The sequence below is a fragment of the Cricetulus griseus genome, chromosome X (assembly GCF_003668045.3).
Source record: "Cricetulus griseus strain 17A/GY chromosome X, alternate assembly CriGri-PICRH-1.0, whole genome shotgun sequence".
NCBI lineage: Eukaryota > Metazoa > Chordata > Mammalia > Rodentia > Cricetidae > Cricetulus > Cricetulus griseus.
In genome coordinates, this window is record NC_048604.1 from 21018447 (window position 1) to 21046113 (window position 27667).

General features: G+C 47.4%; 1 protein-coding gene across 4 annotated transcripts in view; it reads left to right on the forward strand.

The window, feature by feature from the left end:
* Positions 1-27667, forward strand: part of Elf4 (E74 like ETS transcription factor 4) — a 51072-nt gene that overhangs the window by 14236 nt on the left and 9169 nt on the right. For all 4 annotated transcript variants that reach the window (XM_027433487.2, XM_027433490.2, XM_027433488.2 and 1 more), the window contains 3 exons: positions 23415-23691; positions 26725-26896; positions 27210-27302. In XM_027433487.2, coding sequence (XP_027289288.1) covers positions 23620-23691; positions 26725-26896; positions 27210-27302 — 337 coding nt within the window. In that variant the 5' untranslated portion in view covers positions 23415-23619. The remainder of the gene's footprint in view (positions 1-23414; positions 23692-26724; positions 26897-27209; positions 27303-27667) is intronic.

Sequence of the window (27667 nt, forward strand, 5' to 3'; positions counted from 1 at the left end):
GGGCTGAGATTGTTGTTGCCGGGCATGCAATCCTTTCCCCATACATATACCCCAGACTTCGCCAAGATCCTGGCACTAACCACTTTGCCAGAAGTACCGAGTGCGTATGCCACCCCATTTCTGAAAACACCAGGTTGATTTTACAGATTTTTTTGCTAACCTTTTTGTTAACTCTGCCATCATGAAGGCTAAAGGGGGAATATGGAAGAAGCTGCATGTTCCAACTTGTGTGTGCCTGCCTGTGTGTGTGTGTTATCTACAAAGCCATTCTGAGTGGTAGCCAGTCCTCCAGTTAATAGTGGAGCTTGAGGGGCTGGAGAGATGGCTCCATGGATAAGAGCTTGCCTGCTCTTTGAGGTGGCCAGAACCTCCAGTCCCTAGAACTCTTATCGGGCAGCTTGCACCTGCCTGTAACTCTAGCTTGAGGGGATCTGATGATTTCTTCTGGCTCTGGTTCTGCAGGCACCCCTCCCACACACACACACACACACACACACACACACACACACACACACACACTCACATGAGCACTCACACAGCTCACATTAGTGACTAGTAAATCTTTTTTAAAGAGTGAAGCTTGAACCATCAAGATGGCTCAGTGGGTGAAGGTGCTTGCGGCCAAGCCTGACAACCTAAGTTTAGTCCCTGGAACCCACATGGTGGAAGGACATAACCATCTCTGCGAGTTACCCTCTGACCTCCACCTGTGAGCCATTACACCCTCCCCCACACGTGTGTGAGTACACACTCACTCACACACATACACAAATGTAACAACATTTTAAAGAGCTGGGCTTAAGTTTTTAATATTTGTACTAATATTGCCATTTTTGCATGTTGTCATTATTTTCATCCTGAATGTCCACTGAAGAAATCAAAAGTAAGCTAGGTGTGATGATGCACAGCTGTCATCTCGGCACTTTGGGGGCTGAGGCTGGAAGATGGGGCGTTCAAGACTTGCCTGGCCTACATAGCAAGTTCTAGGCCAACCTCAGATACAAATTGAAACCTTGTCTTTTTTTAAAAAAAAGAAGAAATCAGAGGAAGTTTGTTCCTTAGAGAGAAGGCATAACATTCTACCCCTGGGAACTATTTAGCAAACATCAGTTTGTTGTTTACCTCTGAGGGTAGAGCTCTGGAAGTCAGTCGGCCAATGCTGTGCTTACCACAGCTTGACTTGGTTTTCCCTCCTTTCAGTGTACAGAGATGTTGGGTGCCTGTTGGGCAAATACCCAAAGGCCTTTGAGGCCGGGACACTGCCTTTTGCCAGGAGATCTTAGGGGCTGAGAACCTTTACCAAAGGCCCCTCAGAGATTACTTTGGAGATGGCATCTGCTGTGTCTGGACTTCTGTCTACTTGAGCCCAGGATATAGGGGACTAGCTTTGAACCACCCCTGAGTGAAGTGTGCTACTGGCTCCATTGGTCCCCACCCATCAAATTAAGAAAGCTAGGCCTTGAGCAATGGGAGAGTGGGCAATTAGTCTTAATCTCCCTAAATGCCTGATAACCTGATAACAGAGGTACTCAGGTGTAGACTGAGGTGATAATCTGTGTTTTCCCAATGTTTTCTATGCTAATAGTGGTTAGTTCAACTCTTGTGAGTGTGAAAATCCCTGTGCAGAAAACAGATGCCTTACAAGCTCACACGGTTTCCATGTTCTTAACACCACAGTGATCTAAATCAAGAGAAAAGAAGAGGGAAAAGGCCCAGATCCCTTCTTAGAGACTCCAAACCCCATTCTAGAGTGTCAGGGACATGTGTGTATGTATTACTAGCAGGTGGGAGCATTTCACATTTGCAAATTGCATGATGTGGGGCTAAGGGCTGGCCTCGAGAAAGATTTCTTTTCTTCCTTAGCTTCACTGGGGAAGGCTTCCGGGAGATGAGAGGACAGATGGCCTTTCAAAAGAGGAAAGATAGACCATTGACTATGTTCTAGGGACATTCCAAGCTGGGTGACAAAGTAACATTGAGAAAACCAGAGGTACAACCCCATAAGCCCACCACAATCAGCATGTGTGATAAATCCCAGGTTCAGAATCTGACGCCACTGGTAGCAACAAAGAATATGTGTCCTAGGGAAGCATGAGACCATTGCCTTTTTTGTCTTCACTACTACCGAAAAGCAATATGACACAGTAAAGTCACATAGAAAGGTCAAATCGTGACAAAGCCATAGTCAGTATTTGCCTTTACACTTACTTCTATTTTTGTTTTTCAAGACAGAGTTTCTCTGTGTAGCCCTGGCTGTCCTGGACCAGGCTGACCTCAAACTCAGAGATTCACCTGCCTCTGCCTCTTGTCAGGGTGACTTCTATAGTTCTCTCAGTGGTTATTATTTTGTACAATTCAGGGCGCATTTTCTTTCATTTTTACTAAACAGCTTTACTGAAGTCATATCAATGTACAATAAATGACGGATATTTCCAAGTGTGCAATTTGATACTATTTGATATATGGATAGACCCGTGAAACCATCACCGAATTCAAGAGAGAGCTAGCATGTGGGGAGCTCCTGGGAAGTTTCCTTGTGCCCTTTGGCAATCCCACCTCCCATCCTAAGGCAACTACTGCTCTGGTTTCTGTCACTATAGATTAGTTTGCATTTTCTAAAGTTTCATATAATTGGAATCATGCAGTCTTTTCTGGTCTGGCTTCTCTCTGCATATTTATGTTAAAACTCTTCCTTGTTTTTGTATATATCAGTGTTTCTTCTCCCTTACTTTCTCTCCCGGTCTCCCTCCCTTACTCTTTTGAGATAGGGTCTCCCTTTGTAGCCCTGGTTGGCCCTGCAACTCAACTATGTAGACCAGACGGCTCTCTCCCACTGAGATCTGCCTACCTCTGCCTCCGGAGTTCTGAGATTAAAGGCTTGCGCCATCATGCCTGGTGGATGTTTCATTCTTTTTTATTGCAAAGTAGCATTCCTTTGCATGGATAAAACACACGCTGTTTATCTGTTCATCAGCCTGTGGACATTTGATGCTTTTTTTTCCTCCAGTTTTTTAAAAAAAAAAAACGATTACAAACAAAGCTGCTCTGAACATCTGTGTGCAAATCTTTTTATGGCTATATGTTTCCTTTTCTTTTGGTTAAATACCACCTGGAAAAGAAGTAACTGGATAGTAACAGTAGTGAAGATTCTTTTAAAGAAACTATTATTACACTGTTTTCAAAATGACTTTACCATTTTACATCCCCATCCCCCAAAGGATGAGAAGCCCAAGTTGTTCATCTTCACTAACACTGGTATGTAAGGGTGGGTGTCCTGTCTACCTTCAGTCATTTTCATAAATGTGCCATTGTGTTACACTGTAATTTCAATCTTCTTTGGTGAAGTGTCTGCTAAAGTCTATTGCCCAGAAAGTACTCTATAGACTCCAGATACAAGACCTCCATTAGATTCCCAATTTACAAACATGTCTCTTCTGATTCTTCTGCCTCCACCTCCCAAGTGCTGGGATTACAGTTGCATGCTACTGTCTAGTTCTAGAAGTCTTAGTTTTGCTCTCAGCCTTAGCCAAAATGCAACTAATCACTATTTTTCTTTCCTTATTGAGCCGGGAATTGAGCCTCGGGTCTTTTTCATACTAGACAAGTGCCTTGCCATTGAACTATGTCCTAAGCCTTCATTTTTCCTTTTATAGATCATGCTTTCAGGACTACATCTAAGGACTCTGCCCAGGCTTAAATCACAACTATTTCCTCATATGTTTTCTTTTATAATTTTAGGCTTCGAATTTTGGTCTGTGACACATTTTAAGTTAATTTTTCAGTATAGAGATTCAGAGCTTTGTGTGGGCTAGGCAAGAACTCTCCCAGACTTATTTTGACTACTTTTTAAAGTCATGTAAAAATGTTAGTGTGTGTGTATGCGTGTGTGTGTGTGTGTGTGTGTGTGTGTGTGTGTGTGTGTGTGTGATACATACACCACCAAATACATGTGGAGGTCAGAGGACAACTTTTGGGTGTCAGTTCTCTCCTTCCATGGGAGGTTCCTGGGAATGGTCATCACCTGCTGTGCCCTCTTGCAAGCCAAGATTTTGGTTACTTTAAATCCTTTGCAATACCCTATGAAGTTTAAAAATGTCTGTATAATTTTCTTTTAATACTTGAATATACCCTATTTCCATTAAGTATTGAAACAGTTACTCCTGGCTTTGCTTTCGAATCTTACAATCAGGTGTGTGCTTGATATTACTGTTTCTTTAGTTGATGCTTTTTACTGATGTTTTGTAGCTAAAGGGTACCTTAACTTTACTGCGTATTTGTAGAATAGGACTTTGGTTTTGCCCGGTTTTGGTGTCCAAATGCAAGATTTGTTCCATACATCATTGTATACATGCCTAGCCTAGCCCTTCTCAACCATGTCTGCCAAGACAGCAGATCTCCTTAATCAAAGTTTAGCCGGGCGTGGTGGCACATGCCTGTAGCCCTAACTATTTGGATGCTGAGGTAGAGAATGATGAGTTTGAAGTCCCCCCACCCACACACACAAAGTATAAGCTGGGCGGAGGTGGCAAAAACCTTTAATTCCAGCCTCGGGAGGCAGAGGCAGGTTGATCTCTGTGAGTTTGAAGACAACCAGGGCTGCACAGAGAAACCCTTCTAGAAAACCAAAACCAAAAAGTTTGACCTCATATAGTTTTTGTTTGCTTGTTTGAGACAGGGTTTGCTTTGGAGCCTGTCCTCCACCAGGCTGGCCTCGAACTCAGAGATCCGCCTGCCTGCCTGTGACTCCTGAGGGCTGGGATTAAAGGCATGCACCACCACCTGGCCGCCTCATTTAGTTTTTCTCATATCCCATTCTCTCAAATCATTTTGGATCTTAGACCTGGTACGGAATCATGACACCGTTCCCAAGGGCACAGTGATGTAACTAGAACCCAGTATTCCCAGGGTGGGGCTGTGCTTTTGTACAAAAAAGGTAATGCTTTTTATGATAACCTGATCATCAGCTGCCTCCTCAGTGGTGTTTTGGGTAAATAACTCCATCTGGCATTTGTCCCTCTCAAAGGGGCTTGCAGCAAGAGAGGAAAAATAATGTCTGAGTTCCTCTTGCCCTTTGTCTCCCAACTGCAGGCCAACCATTCTTCTAGACTGTAACCCTCAAAGCAGTTAGAACCTGTACCTGGACAATTTACGTGGGCTTAATTCATGGATGCTAGATGTAGGTTGGAAACAAAAGAAAATGGAGTACAGCTTGATTTCATGGATTTTACTGCCTGCTGGAGGAAGGGAAGATACACACGAAATGATCGGCAATTCAAGACCACGTGGGCCAAAATAGATCTTGTGACAGAACTTAAAGGCTCTGGGGAGTTTAAAGTAGAGGGGTCTGTGGGTGTGGCCTGTAATTACTAGAACATAAACAGCTCTGTGAGGTTAGGGGACATGTTTGGGACCTTGCTAGATGGGTACTGTTGGATTAGACAAAAAGGATCACTAAGGGATGGCAAGCCTGAGAAATTCCATGAATGAGGCTGGAATGTTCCCTCAGGGGACCATGAGGAGACCACTGGGCTAGAAGCCCAGCTTGAGTTGGGAAATCATGGGAAAGAGGCTGAGTAGGTAGGGTGGGGTCAGACTGCTAAGGACCTTTGGAAACCAAGTTAGAGGAGTTTGGACTCTAGAGCTGTGCTGAGTCGGAGTCCAGCTGGTTGTGGCCACGGCCACAGATCTCAATGTGTGTCCTGAAGAAGTTGGCACCATCTCAGAGGTTGAGGGAGGAGTTAGGTGGAGGCAGGACCAAGACAGGAACTTGATCTTTCTTACTCCCAGTAAAGAGGAGCACAGTTTTTTTGTTTTTGTTTTTTGTTTTGGCTTTTTCCAGGCTTTCACACTTCCTCCCTTATAGCTTTAGAACAGATATCACTGGCAAGGGACGTAGATGATGGGACAAGAGACAGCACTACCAACAAGCACTTTCTAGCTCGCCTACTGACTGGCCCACCCATCTACTTACTTACCTTGGCACCTTAGGTAAAAGCCTAGCAGCTCTAGATGGTGTCTGAAAATGAGAATGCAAGCCAGTGCACTGGGGCATGCCTATATTTCCCCAATGTGGGAGGCTGAGAAGGGAGGGTTGTTTGAGCCTCAGTACAGGAGATTGAGGCCAACCTGGGCCTCACAACTAGATGCTGTCTCAACATAGAAACAACAAAGACAGAAAACAACAGGGAGAAAACCATCTATGGCAGCAAAAACCTGTAATCTCTTCCCTTGGGAAGCTGAGACAGGAAGACTGCAAGTTCAAAGCCAGCCTGGGCTCCACAGTGAGACCTGGTGTCAAGAAAAAAGAAATGTGTTCAGGGGAGAAATGATCCATTTATACAGTATCAGCTGCCAACATATCAATGCTAATTGTTTTATGAGTTTTCTCTTTTTTAAATTTTATTTATTTTTATGTGTCACTTTATTCTTTTTTTATTCTTCTCTCATATAACATATCCCGAGCAAAGCTTCTCCTCCTTCCACTTCTAACTGTAGGAAAGGCAGTTTTTGTAGAGATGACATTTCAGCCCCAATGTTTTGATAGAGGGAAGAAATGTGGCACAGACACTAAGCCTGTAAGAAGCCCTGAGAGCCATGAAATGTCCCCTTAGAGAATGGGAACCTGAGGTTTCAAGAACCGTGTGACACTAATGGCAAAACTGTTTTAGCAGAGTTTTTCTGTCACCACCCAAGTACCCTACACTATTAAAGTATATATATAAAGACAGGGTCTTGCCATGCAGTCCTATCTGATCTTGAACTCAATAGGGATCCACCTGCCTCTGTCTGCCAAATGCTGGAACTAAAAAGTACCAGTGTGCCACAGCAAACGGCTTAAATTGATTTTTTTTTTTGGTTTTGTTTTCTCAGACAGGGTTTCTCTGTGTAACAGCCCAGGCTGGCTCTATAGACCAGGCTGGCCTCTAACTCAAAGAAATCCTCCTGCCTCTGCCTCCTGAGTGCTGCGATTAAAGGTGTATGCCACCACCACCCAGCACCTAGTTTTTTGTTTTGTTTTGTTTTTGAGACAGGGTCTCATGTAGACCAAATCCATTTCAAATTCATTATGTAACAGAGTGGGCTTAACCTTCTGATCCCCTGTTTCTAACTCCTCAGTACTGGGATTATAGGTGTGCACCACAGTACTTCGTTTATAGGATGCTTGGAATGGAACTAATGCTCCAAGCATGGTAGGCAAGCATTCCACTAATTGCATAGCAATCCCAGCCCTGAAATACAATATTCACTCTTTTGTAGCCTTGGCTGGCCCGGAACTCACAGAGATCTACCTGCCTCTGCCTCCCAGGGGCTGCGTTTGTTACCATACCTGTCTGGTATTCATCTTTAAGTGTGAATGTTTCAATCTACTGGACCAAATAGATTTTTAATCATTTGTCAATGAAAAAACAGAGAAGCCTTTGAAGATGAGTTGGGTTTGAACCATAGCTTTGACTCCTAGAGGGAGACTTGCTCATATTTAGGGAAAAGGCCCTGTCCTTGTGGGCCTTGCCTACAGGTAGGTGTGAGCCTAACTTTTGAGAAAAGGACTGGAAGGGAAAATCCTATCACCTGCAGTATCTTCATTTGCCTGCCACCCCCATCTCTTTCTCCTCCGTTTAGAATACACTTTGAGAACTAATTGCTAGACCCTTGCGTTCTGAGGAGAGACTCTTTGACTTGCTCTGAGGTTATCTCTCTCTCATCTTGGCATTTTGGGCATGACCAGATCTTGGAGTGGTATGGAGAGACTTTGGGACCTGTGGGGCTCTGAAGCCTGGGTGTAGACCAAGACTGTTGAAAGGATTATTGAGCTTCACCCCTGCTACCATACAGCCTTCAGCCCCGTGTTTAGTTTGGATTATTCAGAGTGCAGAGTTAGTATCATTCCTGTTTGGAAGCAGTCTGCCTGGACTACGCAGAGTCTTCCCGTATTCAGCTGCCCTGGCTTATCTTGTGGTGGCTAAGGCACTGAAGGCTAAGGTGAATCTCCTCAGCACTGCAGGCATTTTATTATTGTCCCCATGGCCTGCAGATAGAGATACCAACTGGAAAAAGAATGCCTGCCCTCCCCAGCCTGGGCAAGCTGGATAAAGCACTATGCATAGTCAGGTTTTAACCCACCAGGCAGGGCCCCAGGCACTAAGAGCCAGTGCCAGGCAGCAAGCCTTCCTCCACACCCCTTGCCTGCCAGGGGGCTTGGGGCAGCCCAAAGAGCAGGTAGAGCTCTGGGCAGGCTGTCTGAGCTGGGCGGGGCCCTGGTTGGGTGAGGCCCAGATTCCCCAGGCTGATAAGGCGGCCTGTAAACACCCAGCAAGTGGTGGGGAGGCAGAGGGCAGGCTACCAGATGGCAAAAGAAGGGGGGAAACTGGAGGCCAGGCCTAGCTGCAGGAAGTGGGGCTCGATGTGGAAACATCCTGTCCAGTAGGGGCTAGAGAGGTGGCCACCAGTGATTGCTCCCTCCACTATCATAGGAAGGCAAACTCAGTACAAGGTGGGGCTGCTTGCCTGGGCACTAAGCCAGGATCTTGGCTCCTGACATCGCAAAGGGGCATGATCAATCGGTCTCTGTTGTGGGTTGCTCGTGGGTCTCTGTTATGGGTAGCTGTACCATCTAGCACTGCTGAGAAGGTGTGTGTGTGTGCGGTGGGGGGGCGATTAAAGCCAAACTACCCCTATGGAGAAACTGTCCAGAACAATTGTCCGAGAATTTGTTTCTCACGGGAAACATCATCACCTTCGCTGTCTGTGAGGAGCATTGATTGGAGCACAGGATTGTGTCAATTGTGTCAAAGGCCTCCTGCGGCCCTCCGTGAAGAAGAGTCGTGTGCCTGATGCTCTTCTGCTCTGTCTTGCAGTGCCTTTTAATTAGAACCTCAGAGGGTCAGATCTGGTGCAGCCTTCAGCAGAGATCAGCAGACCTGTGCATTTCACTTTCCAGATGGGGAAACTGGGATTCAGAGGCAAAGGGGCTGGGTCACCTGAACGGCAGACCTGAAATTCAAGCCCTTGCTCCCACCATCTTCCCTAGTGTGTGAGGTCCAGGCCCCAGCCCTCCCACATAGGCCTGGATGTGCCCTGCATACTCACTGGACCTGTACTTAACCTTGCTGAAGGCTACAGGATGCCTGGAAGGAGGAAAGAGACTCAGAGTCATAAATCAGAAGTCATCTGCTTGTATGTGTCCTTGGTAGACCCTTCTCTGGGCCGCAGAGATTTCTAAAAATTTTAGAAAGATAAAAGTTTTCACCAGCCATGGTAATGTGTGCCTGGAATCTCAGCACTTGGGAGGTGGAAGCAGGAGGATCAGGAGTTCAAGGCCAAGCTTAGCTACACAGTGAGTTTGAGGCCAACCTGAACTACATGAGACCCTCTTTGAAAACAGACAGACAAGCAAAAAATGTCTCTAAGTGTGTACTAACTCCTGATAGTGGATCACACATCCAAGAATATTTGGGCAGCACAAATATTGTCTTGATGTGTTAAAAAAAATGACCAAGTTGGGTGGATAGGAAAGAAGAGGTGAATCTTGGAAGAGTTTTAGAGGTCAATATGATCAAAACACATCATAGGAAATTCTCAAAGAACTAGTAAAATTTTAGAAAAAATAATTAAAATATATCTTGTCTTTGTGAGGTGGCACAGCTTGCTGTGCAAGCTGGGAAACCCGGGCTAAATCCGAGAATCCAGGTAAAGATGGAAGGAGAGAGCAAACTTTTTTTTTTTTGGTTTTTAAACACAGGGTTGCCTCCGTGTGGCTTTGGAGGCTGTCCTGGAACTAGCTCTTGTAGACCAGGCTGGTCTCGAACTCACAGAGATCTGCCTGCCTCTGCCTCCCAAGTGTTGGGACTAAAGGTGTGCCGGCAGAGAGAACAAACTTTACAGTGTTGTCCTTTGCCCTCCACACCCACATCACAATAATAAGTAAAAGCATTTGTAAAATAATAAGCCACCCACTAGAAACATGCATTTCAGTGGTTTTTAGCATTCACAGAATTGCACATCCATCAGTAGGGGCCACATTATTTTCTTCATCCCCAGAAGAAATACCACATCCATTAGAGTCATTTCCAATTTCCCTCCAGCTCCAGGGCCTCAGTTCTGAAGGAATACTTCCTAGAGATGCTATACTGTGTTTTGAGGTGAAAGTCCAGCCAGTTTGATCAAGATGTCCTAACTCTGCTTACTGGAACCTTCTATCCAGAGACCCTACCAGAAAACAAACAAACAAAAAATAGAGCAGGTGATCAAGCCCTCGGCTGTGGGTCTGACATATTTGAGAGCTGGTTTTCCATAAATATTTGAATAAACACATGAACCAACACCCTACGATAAGAACCTAGACTTAAAATTATGTGTAAGCTGAGTGTAACTGTATGTTTATGGGGCAGGGACCATGCCATGACTGCTTTAGGTCTAGAGCTCAACTTTTCTGGTAAGAACAGCTCATGGAGATACAGAAGTTGAGCAGAGATTGAAGCAAGCTATCGAAGTTGGTATTGCCACCATTTTGACAGTCTTGGTCTGGGAAGTTAGGGTTGACTTATTAGAAATGACCTCCAGTTGGAATTGAGGCCTTAAGAGGTATAGGTCCTGGGTCTGAGCAACTTCTGTAGGAGGGCTTCCTTGTGCTCTGAGCCTTCAGTCCCAACAGATGGCCAGCAATATGTGTAGAGGAAACAGTACAGACTTTAAGATCAAGGTCACATAAGCCTGGATTTGAGTTCTGTCTTCATTTTTGACAAGTAATATGACCTTGGTTATGTTACCTAATCTCTTATGAGCTTTTCTGCAGTTTGTAAAGTGGATCTCTTAGCCAGGTTGGTGATACAGGCCTGTAGTCCCAGCACACAGGAAGCAGAGGCCAGAGGATCACCCCAAGTTTGAGACTAGCCTGGATAATGAAGTGAGTTCAAGACCAGCCAGACAGGGTCAGACATAAATAAATAGAATTGTTAATGTAGAATTATCACCAAAATAGATTTCACTAAAAGCAAAGTTTAAAAGAATAGCTACTGTAAATAACCCTGGATTCCAGCTCCAGTTCTTCTACTGTCGAGCCACTGTGTAAGAATGAAGGAGAAAAAAATGAAAGGAAACCTGGCCATGGTGACACATAGCTCTAAGTCAGCTCTAAGTCAAGCACTGGAGAGGTCAAGGCTGGAGGATCCTGAGTTCCAGAGCAGCCTGAACTCCGTATTGAGACACCCTCTCATGAAACCAAGCAGAGCCAGGTGTGGTGGCGCATACCTTTAGTTGTAGCACTTGGGAGGCAGAGACAGACAGATCTCTGTAAGTTCGAGGCCAGCCTGGTCTACAGACCAAGTTCCAGGCCAGCCAGGGGTGTATAGTGAGACCCTGTCTGGGGGATGGTGGAGAGAGAGAAAGAGAGAGGGGGTGCTGGCGTTCTGGGGACATGAGTGGTAGACACATACTTGCCTAGCATGTGAAAATGTGAAAGGCCCTGGGTTCAGTCTGAAGCACTGAGAAGAGAGGAGAAGAGAATGAAGGGTTAGTGCTCATAGACTGCTCCTTAAAACAGCAGCCCACAGTCCCTAGCCCAGAACTGTAAATCCCTGCCATCTTTCTTGTGCTCCACCCTGTCATTCTATAATCTGTACTGTCTGGCCCCTCTCTCCAGAAGCAGGGGAAATAACTTGAAGTGCTATCAGAGAGTGCAGGAGAAAATCTTGCCCACATTTAAACAAGCACCCACACCCCTCTGCTCCTCCTCCAGCAGGCTGTGACTGAGGCCACAGTGGCCACACCCGCCACCCAGGCCCCAGTGCTTGCTCTGGTGCCAACTCCACAAGTGCTTGCCTTGAGCTGGCATCGACCTCAAGTGCTTCCACCACCCTCCACCCAGGCTTGATGTGCTTCCCAAACACGTGCCTCCAGCTCTGAGTCGGCTTGTAACCAAACCCTGGCCCTGGTTTGCACTGCAGATGTAGGGAGGGACTGGCAGGAGCCCAGGTGCACATCCAGATGTTGCCTCTGAGGCTTTCTTGGCCTCCCTGGACCAGCTGTGACGTAGCATTTACTGCAAAACACGGGAATGAAGAAGCAGTTAGCTCCCCTCAAGGACAGTGGGGTACTGACTTAGGGAAACTGGTCCTAGGGAGTATGTAGAGAAGAAAAATCAGGGACCTGTTGCCTCTCTCTCTCTCTCTCTCTCTCTCTCTCTCTCTCTATCTATCTATCTATCTATCTATATATATATATATATATATATATTTGTTTGTATGTATTCACATTTAATTCATTTATTTTATATTTTAATTTAAAAAAGATTTATTTACTTAATGTGTATAAGTGTTTTGCATGTATGGCTGAACTACTTGCAAACCCAGTGTCTGAAGTGGCCAGAAGAGGGCATTGGCTCTCCTGGAACTGGAATTACAGATGGTTGTGAACCACTACATGGGTGCTGGGACCCAAACCCATGTCCTCTGCAGCCAGTACTCTTAACTGCTGAGTCATCTTTCCCATCCCTAGATTTTTTTAAAAAATTCTGAGTATATGTATGGGTTTTTGTTAGTTGTGAGCTGCCCAACATGGGTGCTGGGACTTGAACTCTGGTCCTGTGCAAGAGCGGTACCTGCTTTTAACCACTGAGCCATCTGTTCTGCCCATTTACTTTTTACGTCTTATGTGTAGGAATGTGTGTGGGCATGTGTGTGCCATTTACTTTTTACGTCTTATGTGTAGGAATGTGTGTGGGCATGTGTGTGCCATGGTGCCTGTGTGGAGATCAGAAGACAACTTCCGAGGGTCAGTTCTCTCCTTCCACCATGTGGATTCCAGGGACTGAATTTGTCGTCAGGGTTGGCAGCAGGGGTTGTATCTTTACCTGTTGGCCCATCTCATGGATCCGAAGGGTCCTGATCTTTTGACAAGAGGCCTGGCCTGAGTAGGGTCCTGGACCAACAGTACAGGAAGATGAACTGGCAGAGTGGGGTTTCAGAGTCATCCCTACATGTGCTCTGCTGGTCATGGATGGGCGTCACCTCTTGGAGTCTCCTAAGCTCTCACAGCTACTTTAACCTCACCGAGGAGATTTAGGTACTGGTGTCCATCTCCTGCTAGGTTCTCACACCAGGCACCAGTGCTTCTGGAACCATCATCCTGCAGTACTAGCCTGGGGCCTGAAGGTCTGGCAGCTGTGCACTGCAGGACCTTGGGCTGCTAATGTTTTCTGACCCACAGCCTTGGGGATATCTCACAGAGTAGGTCATATGTCTAAAAGATATTGGCTACAGGTACCCGACCCTACTACTGGGAGCACCACCTTGTGTGGACTCCTGGGAGGTGCTTAGGTGGAAGTTACGGGTAAAACAGCAGCCCTCATGGAATTCTAGAGTTTACTCTTCTTTTCCTTTCCCCATGAACAGCTGCTGCTCTTTGATCGTTACCTCTGCCCACTGGCACTAAGGATAAGCCCTGACACATTATGATGTTACAGTGATTTTGGTGTCACCTGCTCATCTAAATGAACCCAACCCCCAGTCCTTGGTCTGGTTTCCTTAGATCCTCTTGCTTTGACCTGTCCCTCCATCTGTAGTCACCCTTACTAGTCTGTACCAGACAGTGGTCTTGGCCCCTGTAGTCCAGGTTTTAACCCAGGTCCTCAAAGACCAGGCATACCCTATTGATGTCTGAAGAGCACAGCTACGTAAAGTGATGAGCCAGGGTGTGGAAACAGCTGTCCCTTCACCAGGTAATACTTCCCTGTCTGGCCCCCTCCCACCACGAGGCAGGCTGCTGGAATTGCTGCTGGGCGTCCCCTTGTGTAGACAGCTGTCTCCTCTGCCTTCCTGTGAGGGATCCTCCCCTCTGTGCACTTTCTGACCTGTGCAGAGCAGGGGCGGGGCTGCAAGGGCCACCAGGCCCTGAAGGGGAAACTGCTGAAACCCCTGGGACAGGAAGTGGTAGAGAGGGGCTGCTTCCTCTCACAGAGCAGGGGTGCGGTGAGAGCTGCCTGTGTCCTGGCCCATGCCTGACTACTGTGAGCCCTGGGAGACTAGGAAGAAGTGACAGTCCTTTCCCCTACCTCCCTTCTCTCCAAAAGCCTCTTTCCATGCAGCCCACTGGGAGTGGGGGTGGGTAAAGGCGAAAGCTTCTTCAGAGGAGGCCATGTTCACTTAGCAGGGCTGACAGATGAGCAGAGAAAGCAAAGGCCAGCTGGGCAGGTGAGTATGGGGTGAGGCACCCCACCCCACCAGCCAGGACAGCAGAAAAGCACAGCTGGGCAGTGGAACCCTTTGAGTCCTTGTTCTGAGGGCAAATGACTAGGACTATGTCAGCAGCAAGTCAGAAACTGTGGGCCCCTGACTTTTAGCTCACAGGGCTAGTAATGGCCTCGATCAGCCAGCTCCAACCTCTCAGTGTGAGGCTGAGGAAAGCAAGGCACACAAGGCAGAAGTGTCTTGTTTGAGGTCGCATCATGGGCAGAGCCAAGACCTGCACTCTAGGCTCTAACTCATTCTGATGGAAATCTGCTGAGTTTGTATTTAGCATCCTACACCTCCCCCAGGTGCCTCCCCCCCCCCAGGGTTCTGTGACATTCTCAGAAATGAGCTATTCACACCGAAGTGGGGTGGAGTGTTTAGTCCAGGGAATCAGCAAAGGTTTCTGTAAAGGACCAGACCGTAAATATTTCAGGCTTTGGGGCTCATATAGTGACCAAACTAATAAGCATGGCCATGTTCCAATACAGCCTTGTGGATGAGCACTGAAATTTGAATTTCATTGTATTTTCATGTGTCATAAAATCCCATTCTGTGGACCTTCTTTGGTAGTTTTTTAGCCTTTTAGTTGCTGCTCAGATCTAAGAAGCAAAGCTGGGCTGTCAAGAACCAGGTGGGGAGGAAGTGGGGAAGACTTCAGAAAGAATGAAACATTTGACTTAAATCTTGAAGGACAGGAGGGAATTAAACTCACAGAAGTTGAGGAGAGGCATGGGTGGCCTAAGGGGCAGTGTGAACAAAGGCGTGGAGGTAGGGAGTCACTGTGGAAGCTAAATGTATTCTGTGCATGTGTGGTTGCAGTGTTATTTGCCAGCCACTGGTGCTTTTTTCTACTTTTGAGAACGGGTCTCACTCTTTAGCCCAGGCTGGCCTTGAACTCACAGAGATCTGTCTGCCTCTGCCTCCCAAGTGCTAGGATTAAAGACTCCAGCAGTGATGCCACCGCTGTGCTTACTAGAGGAAAGGGTTAGCTCTGTTGAGGATGCAGAGAGGATGAGGAGAGGAGTAAGTAAAGTCAGTGTGAACTCAAGCAAGCACTCCCCCTCCCCTCAGCATTTCAGGTAAGAGACAGGAGTGATCTTTTAACCTTCTGGTTTCAGGAGATGCTTCAGTAGTGTGGGGGGTGAAAAGGCAAAACCCAGGGTAGGTGTTCTCCATGACTTTTGGAGCCAAAACTGCCTGTCTCTGGTCTGCTCAGTTACCACTGGGATGCTTCCTACCTCAGCCTTTAGGCACCATCCATTTCGAGTAGGGAATCTAGTGCAGTGGACTTGTGCCTGGATCCCTGCACTCTTCCTTTATTTTGGATGGCCAGTAGAGGAAGGGATCTTCCAGGATACCCACCACAGCCCCTCCTAGTCAGGGGCCCAGATCTAAACAAGGAGCCTCCGTATCAGTTTCTAGGACACACTCTGCCAGGGGCCTTAACAAAGAACACTGTCCCTTCAATAAAAGTTATCTGACTTAATATCCTGTCGGTGCGCAGTCACAGATTACCCTGGCTTCTAAAAAAAATGCACTAATGAATTTAATTAGTCTTTGCTCCATGCTTCTGTTCCTTCCTCCCCCTCCCCAACAATGGAAGCAAGCAGGACTTCTAAAGACTGGGCATGGTGTACTAAACTTCTACTATCCATTCAGTATGTGCAATTCTCTGCCACCGTTTCCTCCTCTGTACCAGGTCAGGTGACTCCTATAGCCAATGAGCACCTGCATAGGTTCCTTCTGCCCTGTGGCCTAGCCTAGACAAGATAGCCGCTCAGAGGTGATATGAAACCCTAGCATAAGTGGAAGCGGGGGCAGGAGGATGGTGAGTTTGCAGCCTCGACTCCACAGGAAAGCTTTGAGTCAAAAAACAGACAAAAAGACAGTAGCTTTGAAATCGTCCGTCTGCATCTTTTCTCCCGTTAACTTTGGTGGTTTTCAGAATAATCCCTACTTCAAAGGGTTCAGGCTGAATTCTTTGCCCAGCCTTATTTCTTCCATAGCTGTTAACGTCATTGTTATCATTGTTGTAATTATTGCTGTGTATACGTGTATGTACAGGCATGAACACAGATAGAAGTCAGCGGACAGCTTTGGGGAGTCAGTTCTCACCTTCCACCATGAGCTCAGCTCCATGGATGGAACACAGGTGGACAGACTTTCATGGGAAGTGTTTTTTGTTCCACGGCGCCATCTCCCTGGCCCCATATCCTTTACCATTGTTCCATCGACAACAGACTACACATCTTTGGGGTCTCTATAGCTATGCGTTGGCCCTCAATCTGTTAGTCTTTTCCCCTGAGGTGGCTATGGGATCCATCTCCTGGTTTCAGCTGCCCTGCCTGGTCAGCTCCATCTCCCCCACTCAGGGACTCTTTTATAATCAGAGCAAACTACTCTTCCTAAGTAATTGCTTTCCCATGCCCTGCCTTTCCTTGGGTTCAGCAGGAGCACCCCAGTTGCTCCCCAGATGAAGTTCAGATTCCACTGTCTGGATCTATATCTTGTTGACTTACCCAACTCCTAACCAATCCTCTCTCTTCTTCCAGGTTAAACTACTAACCTTTCTCTGCCATATTTTTTCTTTTCTTTCTCTCTTTTTTTGTTTCTTTCTTTCCTTTGTTGATATAGGGTTTCTCTGTATAGCACCCTCTGTCATGGAATGGGACTCACTTTGTAGACTCAAGAGGTCCGCCTGCCTCTGCTTCCTGAGTGCAGGAATTAAAGGCATGTACCACTACCTCCCAACTTGACCATAAATTTTATTATTTTTTGTTTGGGAGTAGACAAGGTCTTGCTAATGTTTTCTGAACCCCTCAACTCAGATCTGCCTGCTTCAACTTCCCAACTAACAGGGACCATAGGTAGGTGTGTCACTGGGCCTGGCTTTTCCATGAATTTAGTAGTAATTGTTGGTTATGGCCCTCCGTTTTCATTTCATTCCACTGCATCCATTTCCCTTTCTTCCTTTCCATCTAGGTAAAACATTCTGAATACTTTATTTTTTGCTTCTTTGTTTTCGAGACAGGGTTTCACTGTGTAGTCCTGGCTGTCCTGGCACTCACTCTGTAGACCAGGCAGGCCTCAAACTCAGAGAGCCCCACCTGCCCCTGCCTCCCGACTACTGGCGTTAAAGGTGTGTGCCACCACTGCCCTGCCATTTGGAATACTTAACAAGCAGAATGACCAAGCCCCAGAAATGGTAAGTCAGAGCAGGAAATTGAAAAGTGCGTTGAGAGCCAGGTATGGTAGCTGATGCCTGTAACCCTAGTACTCAGGAAGCTGAAGCAGGACGATTTTTTTGAGTAACATGCCAGCCTGGGCTACACACTGATACCTCGGCTCAAAAATTCAGAAGAGCAGGTGGTGCTGGCGCACACCTTTAATCCCAGCACTCAGGAGGCAGAGGCAGGTGAGTTCGAGGCCAGCCTGGTCTACAGAGTGAGTTAGCCAGGGCTGCTACACAGAGAAAAAAACCCTATCTTAAGAAAAGAAAACAAAAGCTAAAGCTTAAAAAATGGGAGGGGGAAAGGATAAAGAAGGGAAAAGAAATAAATGATATGTACTGGAGCTTTTGCCTACATTAACTCATTTAGGCCTTGGCAACAGCCCCTACCTAGAACTAGTTAGGTAGGCCCACTTTGCATAGAGTAGTGACTTGCCTAAGTTCCAAGGCAGATCTAGGTCTTCTACCTGAAAGGTCCATGCTCTTAGGGTCTGCAGAGGCCTCTGTTGCCCCTTCTAGGCTGTAACTGGCAACAACACAATCCCATCACTCAGGAGTTCAGTAGCTATCCCTACTTAGTCTTGCTCCCTTCCTGCAATCTGTTTTCCCACCATGGCCTCTTTCCCTGAGACACTAGAGCCAAGGATGTGGTGGCCCCAGGCCACCCCCAGAGGGCGCTCAGTGAGCTTTCTCAGAGTGACTGAGGAAATTGGTTCCTTTTGTCAGTCCCCCTCCCCCTGCCTCTCCCCTTCCTCTCCTATATTAGGGCTCCTGTAGTGCTTTTCTTGCTACATAACCACAACCCAAAGGGTTGGGCGGGGTGACGCTGGTGGGGGACAGAGCACTCCACCCCGAAGGGCCCCCCCCCAGCCCAGGAGAGGAGTTTCTTCTCAGCCAACAGCTGGAACCCTCCAGCTCCTACAACCCTGGGGTGGAGGGTAGAGGGGATAACCGTGGGCCCACCCTTGCCCTCTGGAGGTCACCTGAAGCTTACGCTCTGTGTGATGGCTTTCCGGTTTTCATCCTTGTTTCCTCTGTGGGTTTTCTTGTTTTGTTTTTAATGTCTCGATTTTTTTATTTCTTGTTGTGTTTGGTGAAGGGTTTTGTTTTGTTTTGTCCAGCACAGGGTGGCCTCAATGTGCTATGTAGCCTAGGCCTTGAACTTCTGATCTTCCTATCTCAACCTCCCCTGTGCAGGGATAACAAGTGTAAACAAGCCTGTTTTTATGCAGTGCTGGGAGTTAAAACTCCAGCTTTTTTTCTGCCCTGGCCTGGAAATCGCTATGTAGACCTGGCTGGTCTGGAGATCCACCTACCTCTGCCTCCCAAGTGCTGGGATTAAAGGTGTGTCTCACCGTGCCCAGTTTTACCCAGCTAGCATCCTAGGCAGACACTCCCAGCTGAGCTACATCTTCAGTCCTTGACTGTTATTTTTTTTTTTTAGGCAAAGGTCTTGCTTTGTAGCCCAAAGCTGGCTTGTACTGAGGATCCTCAAGTCTGAACCTCTTAAGTATGGGGACTAAAGGCATGCTGCCACCACACCCAATTTAGAACCTGGATTTTTTTCTTGCAAATAAGCATAGAGAAACCCCAACCTTACAAAACCGTTTTCCCCCTCCCCCTTCCTGATTTCATCTCCAGTGGAGGTAGCAGTAGACAGAAAGGGACAAAGAAGAAGGAGCTGACAACATAGCTGTGGCTGGAGCCACTTTACTGGGCACTTGCTCAAGAAAGAGGATTCAGTTGGCTTATTGAAGTGCAGGCCTCACTGGGATGGGGTTGCGGGTTGGAGTTCTGCAGATGGCTTAGTTCTGCTGTGTCCAGGACTGCAGACTCAATTCCTGACTGTGACCCTCTGGCTTTTAAACACAGGCCACTGGTCACATGGTGCAGCAGGCACAATCTCCGCTGAGTTTAACCAGAGGAAAGGCTGTTTTTTTTTTTTTTTCATAGAGGGGCCAGCTGTTCTGTTCCTGGGGCAGCTTCCATTTTGTTTGTGGCTGTTGGGGGAGGATGGTGAAGGAGTGGGAAATGACATGTAGGAAATTGTCATTTCCTTTCCAAAGAATTCCAGAAAGGTTTCATGGAGAACGAGGTATTTCAGGAGTGACAGTTGGCTCAGAGAGGATGAGGAACTGGAGGAGAATAGTGCTGTGTGGCCCAGCTGACCATCTGGCCTCCATGTTTCTTGGCATGGGTGAAAATGCCATGGGTGTTACCAGCAATTCTGAGAGCCATTGACTTAGCTGATCAAGCCTAGATTTAAACTCACTTGGTAGAGATTGTGGATGTGGCTTTCCCAGTAGAGCTGCCCCTGTAGGGGAGGTCTAGAAGGGTGGCCGCTGGATGCTGCTTGATGTGTGCCAGTGACAGTCTCAGGCAGGAAGGGTCTGTACCTCTGAAGGGGGCCGAGTTGTGATGCAGAATCAGCCCAAACCACTTCTATGCTCCTTTGGTTTGGAAGTGGAGTCGAACGAACCTCAGCGCAGAGGTGTGTGTTTACAAGCACCCTGGCCTTTTTGCTCCGTCTTGTGGTACACACCCTTGCTATGCCTGTCAGCTTTAAGTGTCTGAAGCAGGCATCATTTCCCACTCCAGTAAGATAGACTTGGGAATGGACTTTTTCTGGAACCATTTGTGTCTTCTGACCTCCACTCACTAGTAAGGCAGTGTCCAGGGGGATTATACGCCGTCGAAGCTGTGGCCTAGCCAAATGGCTCTGAGAGGACCCCAGACAGGAGAACAGTCCTGTGTTTCTTGCCTACCTCCAGTAGGGTGTGCCTTCTGTGGTGGTGGCTTCTTTGGTTTCAAGTTCCTGGGAGAGGGAGGTTATTTTGAGGGACTGGGGGAGAGTGAGTGAGCATGCAAATGAGCCTTTTTCCACCTCTCACTTTCAAATCCTCAAACTTTTAAAGGGGGAGGGGAACGTTTCTGGACTGAAAAGTTCCATGGTAGGTTTCTTAGCTTTGCTCCCCCAGCACACTCTCTCTCCCTCCCCGCCTCTCTCAGGCTGTCTCTGTCTCTGTCTTTCCCCTCTCCCCTAGCTTCAGGCAGAACCAGATCACCGGAGATGGTTTTCTAAGATCTTCCAGCAGGAGATAGATACTTGAACATGCGGGTATTGTAGAAGAATGCTATTGGAATTACCACTCTCATTTCAGACTTGTTTCGACTTTCTACTGATGGTTAAAGGTTCCTTACAATCCAACACAATGCTCAAGGGACCTTTCTTCTTAGCAGAGTGGGCCTAGGGTTGGAGACCACTCACCCGAGGGCCCCTAGGCCCCATACCTATGCTAGGATTGCTTTTCTTCCCCTGGGAAGCACAGTCATACATCCGTGTGGACTAGCAGAAGCCTGGCCTGTGCAACCTTCCCCATGTTCTGCACAGCATTTGCTTGGGCTTGTCATTGTCACCCAGGCACCTCAGGCTACCTGCCCTGAGGGAGCAGGAGGGGGAACCTATGATTGAGCTTGTGGCTCTGCAGCTGGCCAGACCAGAGCAGCCCTTTGACACACAGAGGCTCTCACACATATGTCCCCACACTTGGCACACATGCACACACCCTGAATATGCAAATATACCTGTGATCTGTTTGCACACTCACAGCGGACAGATAGTGCATTAGAAATGCAAAACACATTATCAATCTAACTTCCGAGTTTGCACATGTCTCCTCAACTGCAGTCAGTATACATTTAGCTATGTACGGCTCCCCAAATTTACAATAGATGCTCTGGGCCAGTACCATTCATTCACCCATTTGTTCTCTTTTGTTCCTTCTTCCTTTTTTATTTTTATCTATCTATTTTGCTTGGTTTGATTTTGTATGCATGTGTATGGGGGGAGTGTGTCCATATGGGTGTACATATGTAGGATTCTAACCCTCATGTGTGTATATCATGCCTATAGAGACTCAGAGGTCAACCACTCAGGAATTGTCCTCCTTGGTGTTTGTTTGAGAGGAAGGGATCTCCATTACCCTAGAGCTCACTGAATAGGCTAGCAAGCCAGCAGGTCCTAGAAATCTGCCTGTCACACTGTCCAAGCTCCATTGGGCCAGGCTTTTTTCATTGAACTCCAGTGAACAGGCTTTTGTGGAAAGGACTGTAAAGACTGAGCTATCTCCCCGAACCTGTTTTTTGTAGCCCAGGCTAGCCTCAAAGCCACATGATGTAGCCACCCCAGCCTCTCAAGTACTGGGATTACAAGCATGAGCCACCATGCTCACTACTGCTCCTTTTTTCTTGCGTTCATTCCATAAACCCAGCACACGCCAGTGTCTTAATACGGGAGGTAAGGTAAATGCATTGAGGTACCCTAAGCAAACAGCACCAGCAGAATGTTTGAAAATGAAACGCAGGTTTAGGAAGAGAAAACAAGAAGGCAAACAAACCTGAAAGGAAGGGCCCCAGTGAGTGAATGACCTGGGGCAGGAGCAGATGCAGAAGTTTCATTCTGGGACGAAGTGGGTTTAGATGAAAGTGATGGCCTTTCATTAGATTACCATGAGAATGTTTCCTAAGGGCAGACAGACTGCCCTGTGGGAGGGCAGGAGCATTGGAATGCAGGCCTTGAGGGCACTTAAGCTAGGGGAGCAAGACACATGGTACTGTAAGGTCTTGCAGGCCACTGAGGCATAGGGTCACATGCGCGTTTGGGTGGGGCAAGGTGGAGCCATGGAACCAGAACAAAGGTATTGTCACAGCCACCCCACTCTCCCACCTCCACAGTTTCACTGGGGATGGACCTAGCAGAGTTCTCTCTTCCATCCAAAGGGAAACACAAGTCTCGTGGCTAAAGCTGAGCTGAGCAACTTCTCCAGTATGTTCGATGGAGTAGGTGGAAAGGTGTGGGGGCGGAGACTGGGCGGGGCTAGCCCTGTGGGCTAACGGAAAGGAAGTGGGAGAGGCTTGGGTGTCTCCTGTGGAGGAGAGCGGTCATCAGAGAGGTCACTTGTGGCACCCCTCTTTGCCACCCCCCCAATCTGTTCTTCATTTATCTCCCATCCAGGGAGTGCCGCCCTGGCACTGCTAACAGATTGGCAAGGAGTTGGGATGTATGCTCTTGTGGGTAGCCTGTGTTCCCCTGGCTCCGATGGTTGAGTCAGCCTGCTTTTAGTTACCCATACATTGCAAACACATCACACACTGAAAGGAACCCAAAGGGCAAAAGACCTGGTACCTGGACAAGTGCAAAGGCCATTGTGTTCTTGGTGGAAGAGCAGAGCAGGCTGTCGGAGGAAGTCTGGAGATCAAGTCTTTGGGAGTTGGCCATGGGTGTGATCATTCTAGAAGCACCATGGGACTCTGGCAGTGGAGGAGTAGAGGCAGGGGAAGCAACAGGCAGTAGCAATGCCTTGCTAGCTTAAGAGGCACTAGGGAGAGACTTCAGCAGACAGATTTCCTGGAATATGGGGGCTGGGCCAGCCATAGAGGATGAGGAAGGTTCTGCTGGCCCCTCCCCCAGCCAGGGCTCTCCTCACAAGTTCCCAGGGTGACAGTTCAGTATTGAAACTGAAAGCAAAGCTAAGCCAAGAACACAAACCCACATGAAGCACAGCACCGAGGGGGGCCACCCTGTAGTGGGCAGTAGGGTTGCTAATGATCAAGGCATATGACCTGCCAGCCACGACACCCTTCCCCTCCCCTCCACCCCAAGTGAGGCGTTTCTTCCTCTGCAGAGTGCTCCTCTGAGCCAGCTGGTCCTCAGCTCTAAGGTAAACCGAGCCCATGAGCAGCGTGGGGCCCCTCACACCCAAATCTACGTGACTCTCAAGCCTGGACAGTTACGGAGATTTTTCTTGCTACTGCCTTGTGGCAGGCCAGGTCCATGTCTGTTGTCGCTCCACAGGAAGTCCGCCTGGGCACAGCAGATCCTCTCAACTTCACCAGCTGATCTGGTCACGGAGTCAAGGAAGTTGACTTACTCACTGTCTCCATGTCTCCCTTCTCCTTAGGTTGCTCTTGCTGTTGGCTTAGCCCAGCGTGCAATCTTGAGCCTGGTGTAGGCCACACCCACTCTAGCTGTGGATATCCTCCACTGAGGCTCAGAGAAGGCAATAGATTGATCCTAAGGTTCTGGAATAACATCTCTTCATCAAGAAACCACCGGAGCTCCAGGGAGCCGGGGGAGTGTCATTGTCAGCTCTGGCAGAAGCCAGTATGGCTATTGCCTTGCAGCCCAGTGATTTAGTGTTTGAGTTCGCAAGCAACGGGATGGATGACATCCACCAGGTATGGCTTCTGGGAATAAAACACAGTCAGCCAATGTGGGCAACCTGGGGATGTAGACACACAAACAGCCAGCCTGTGAGTCTAGGGGGATTGATGGCTAACTAGTCAGCAAATAACAATCAGGCACCTGCTATGTTAGAGCACTGGGCCTGCCAGCCAGCCAGCCTGTGCACTCCTAGGTGTCACTGGATGGTCACTTGGTGAGCTGGCTGGCTACATGGCATTACAGCACACGCAATCACCACGATGGGCAAGTAATTATTAAGCAAACTGGTTGAGCTGTGAGTCAATTGGCAAATGGGACTGAGCGGATGTTTACATAGTACTGAACATCATGTAGGGTGTCTGTTACTTCCCTTCAGCCCAGTGTCATAGCAAGAAAACCTCTGGGACAACTACATAGCAAAGAGGGCACTGGCAGCTGGACTTACAACATGGAATTGGAGTTCTCGCATCTTCAGATCCATGGCTCTACACAGATGGGTGGGCACACCCATAAATATCTTCTCAGCCTGAGGATTCAGGATATGACACAAATAGTGTCTTTGGGCAGGAGGAAGATGGAAAATAGGATAGGATCCTGGTATACTGGTCCCCATTGCTCTATCCCTTATGTTACACTGAAGCCAAGAGGATGCATTGTCTGTGCTGCTAGATGGTCCACAGCCTTCCACTCAGCTCTCTCACAAGAAGAAAGATGAGGCAGTCATGTGTGGAAGAAGTAAAGGGAGAGTTGAAATTAAAAAATGCTGGATTTTAATCTCAGTTGGAACACAATGTAACCTACCCAAGTCTATTCCCTGCCCTATCTAGCTGCTACATCCCAAACCTTTTCCAAGAGAAGATGCTGCTGAATATTTCCAAAGCTCCGTGGATTCAGATGCTCTCCTTGGGGAGGGGAGAGGGTGTGGGGGGGAGGCACTCTTATTGTCTTTACCAAAGTCTGCCCTCTAGTGGACCTTGAGCACATTGTACTTTCTGGCCTGCTATAACTCAGCTTGATTGTCTGTTCTGACTGGGGAATGCAGTCTTGTGGAAGGCATTGTCAGGTAAGAAGGGAAGAAAAAAATAACCTTACCTGGATTCTCAGTGGCTATTTCTCATCTCTCACTTGTTTCCACTCAACAGCTGTTGCTATTCTTTATACTCCAAGCACCCCTCTACCATTAGTGCAGGACAGCCTCTGGTCCAATCGAGAGACACTCAAAGCCAAGGCTGCCCTCAGTTGCCCTATTTTCTCCCATTTATCTCTACCATCCTGTTATTACTCCCATCTCATTGGCCTAGGAAAAGGAAGTATCCCTCTTCCGTGCCCTTTCATATTATCTGTTCTCACCTGCCTCCGAGATCTCGAAACTTAGTCACCTTCTCTCTTCCTCTCTCCCTTTCTCCATGTCTTCCTTGCTCTCTGCTTTCTTCTATTCCTCCTGCCTCCCTCCTTCCCTCTGTCATCTACCCTGGCCCCCTGTCTCTCATCTTTCACACCTCTCAGATATAACCCTAAGATGTCCCCAGCCCTGAAATTAAATCTTCCCTCCAGAATACCAGGTTCTTAGCTTCCCCACGCAACAATCTCCATCCCAGTGCTTTTTCATTCTCATCTGCCTTGGGTTCTACAGAAAACAATCATTGTTGTTAAATGTCAGAAATATGAAAACACATAAACCATGATAGATACACAGACAGACAGGAAAGGAACATGAATGGATTTAGGTTAAGAAACAAAACATGGGACTGAAGAGATGGTTCAGTGGTTAAGAGCACTTATGGCTCTTGCAGAAAACCCAGGTTAGGTTCCCAGCACCCACATCTGGCAGGTCACAACTTCTGTAACTAACTCCAGTTCCTTGCAATGCCTCTTCTGACTTCTCTGGGTACCAGACACTTAGTGTTGCACATAGATACATGTAGGCGAAACACTGAAACAAAAGATTATTTATTATGTATACAATGTCCTGCCTGCATGTATCTCTTCAGGTCAGAAGAGGGCACCACATCTCATTACAGATGGTTGTGAGCCACCATATGGTAGCTAGGAATTGAACTCAGGACCTCTGGCAGAGCAGGCTGTGCTCTTAACCACTGAGCCATCTCTCCAGCTCTCAAACACTGAAAATTTTAAAAGAAACAAAGTATTTGTTTCCTAGAAGCTCCAGATACCTAATGATAACTTATTCCATGCCAGGGCCTGTTGTGAATGTATTAAACTTACTGATCAGTTTAAACAATCTATAGGATCAATAATATGGGTAGCCAGCTTCATGAATAAGGCAACTGATACACAGAAAGGTTAGGAAACTTTCCTAGGGTCACAGTGCTACAAAATAGCAGACAGTTTAAAATCCAGGCAGTCTGGCTCTAGATCAGTGCAATCTAATCCAATTTTATGGAATGCTGGAAATGCTCTATATTTGTGTAGTGCAGTATACGACCACTAGTCACATGCAGCTTCAGACTACCTGGCAAGAAGGCTGTACATTGAGCTCTCACCCTTGCCATCAATCAATCCCTCCCCACTAGTGACTCTAATCATAGACTCAGCTCTAACCTCAGACCATGGACTAGCCCAGCAAATCAAAAACCCGTTTGCCCAGCTTGGGGCTATATAGATCAGTGGCAAAGTGCATGCATGCTTAGCATGTACAGGACTTTGAATTCTATCCCCAGTACTGCACATACACAAGATACTTGGCTGAGTGCAGGTCCTGCAGAGCTAAGCTATCTCTATTAATCAAGATCCCACTTAAAGTATCACCTTTAAGTGATACCTTAAAGGGGCTGGCAAGATGGCTTAGCAATTAAAGGAGCCTGTGGCAAAGTCTGATGATCACATGATGGAAGATGAGAACCAACTCTAGCAAGTTGTTCTCAGACCACCACCATGCATGTGCTGTGGTGTGTCCCACCTGTAAAAAGAAGCAAATTAAAAAAGGAATAAAAATATCACCGAGTGAGGTCGGCCTTGGCATCTGGTAGGGTGGGCTTCTCAGAAGAAGTGGGGAGCCTTGGCCCACATCTCTTTCTTTTGCATAGCTGGAAGATCCCTCAGTGTTCCCAGCTGTGATCGTGGAGCAGGTCCCCTATCCTGAATTACTGCATCTGTACTCGGGACTTGATTTGGATGACGTCCACAATGGCATCATAAGGGACAGGACCGTGTGCATGACACAGGATCAGATCCTAGAAGGCGGTATTTTGCTGGCAGGTCTGTTCCTTTCTGATCGGGGAAGAGGTATGGTGGAGAAAGGACTTCTGCCTTAAGGGAACAGGAGCCCACTGTGGCTGCTAGTAACCCCTCATAATGGGCAAGCCTTCCCACAAAATGGGGGACCATCTCAATCCATTCATGAACTCCTCAGGTGGGGTGGTACAAAGAACGGAAACCCGGTTGGGGGGGGGGGAAGGACTCTGGTACCTGCCCAGCTATCTGTACCACAGAGTACCTCCTTGGGGTGGTCCTCGGGACAGCCTGACAGAACTGTCCTTTCTCCCCCCCACCCCTTGGAACCTGGAACCAGATGACAATGAGTCCACCTCACAAAACGTGTCACCTACTGAAGTCCTATTCAATGTGGAAACTCCCAACGATGTCCTGGATGAGAAGCAGATCTGTAAGTTTGAACTTGAGTACCTGACTTCAAGTGGACAAAACAGTCCACTTGGCATCCATACATTGGATTTTCAGGCACATGTGCATTAGGTCTAGGTACTCCCATCCATCAGTATACGTGGGAGGAGACTCAAGACCACACTGACAAGAGAGGGTCAGGAAGGCACTAGACACAAGGGTGATATTTCACCAACTTTTTTTGGCAAATATATATACAACAAAATGCATCACTTTAGTCATTTTGAAGGGTCCAACTGAGCGGTAGTAAGTGCTTTCACATTGTTGAGCAGCTATCATCACCATCTGATACTATTGAATGAATAGTCTATTAGCTGCTCTTTTAAAATATTTTTATTACATTTTATT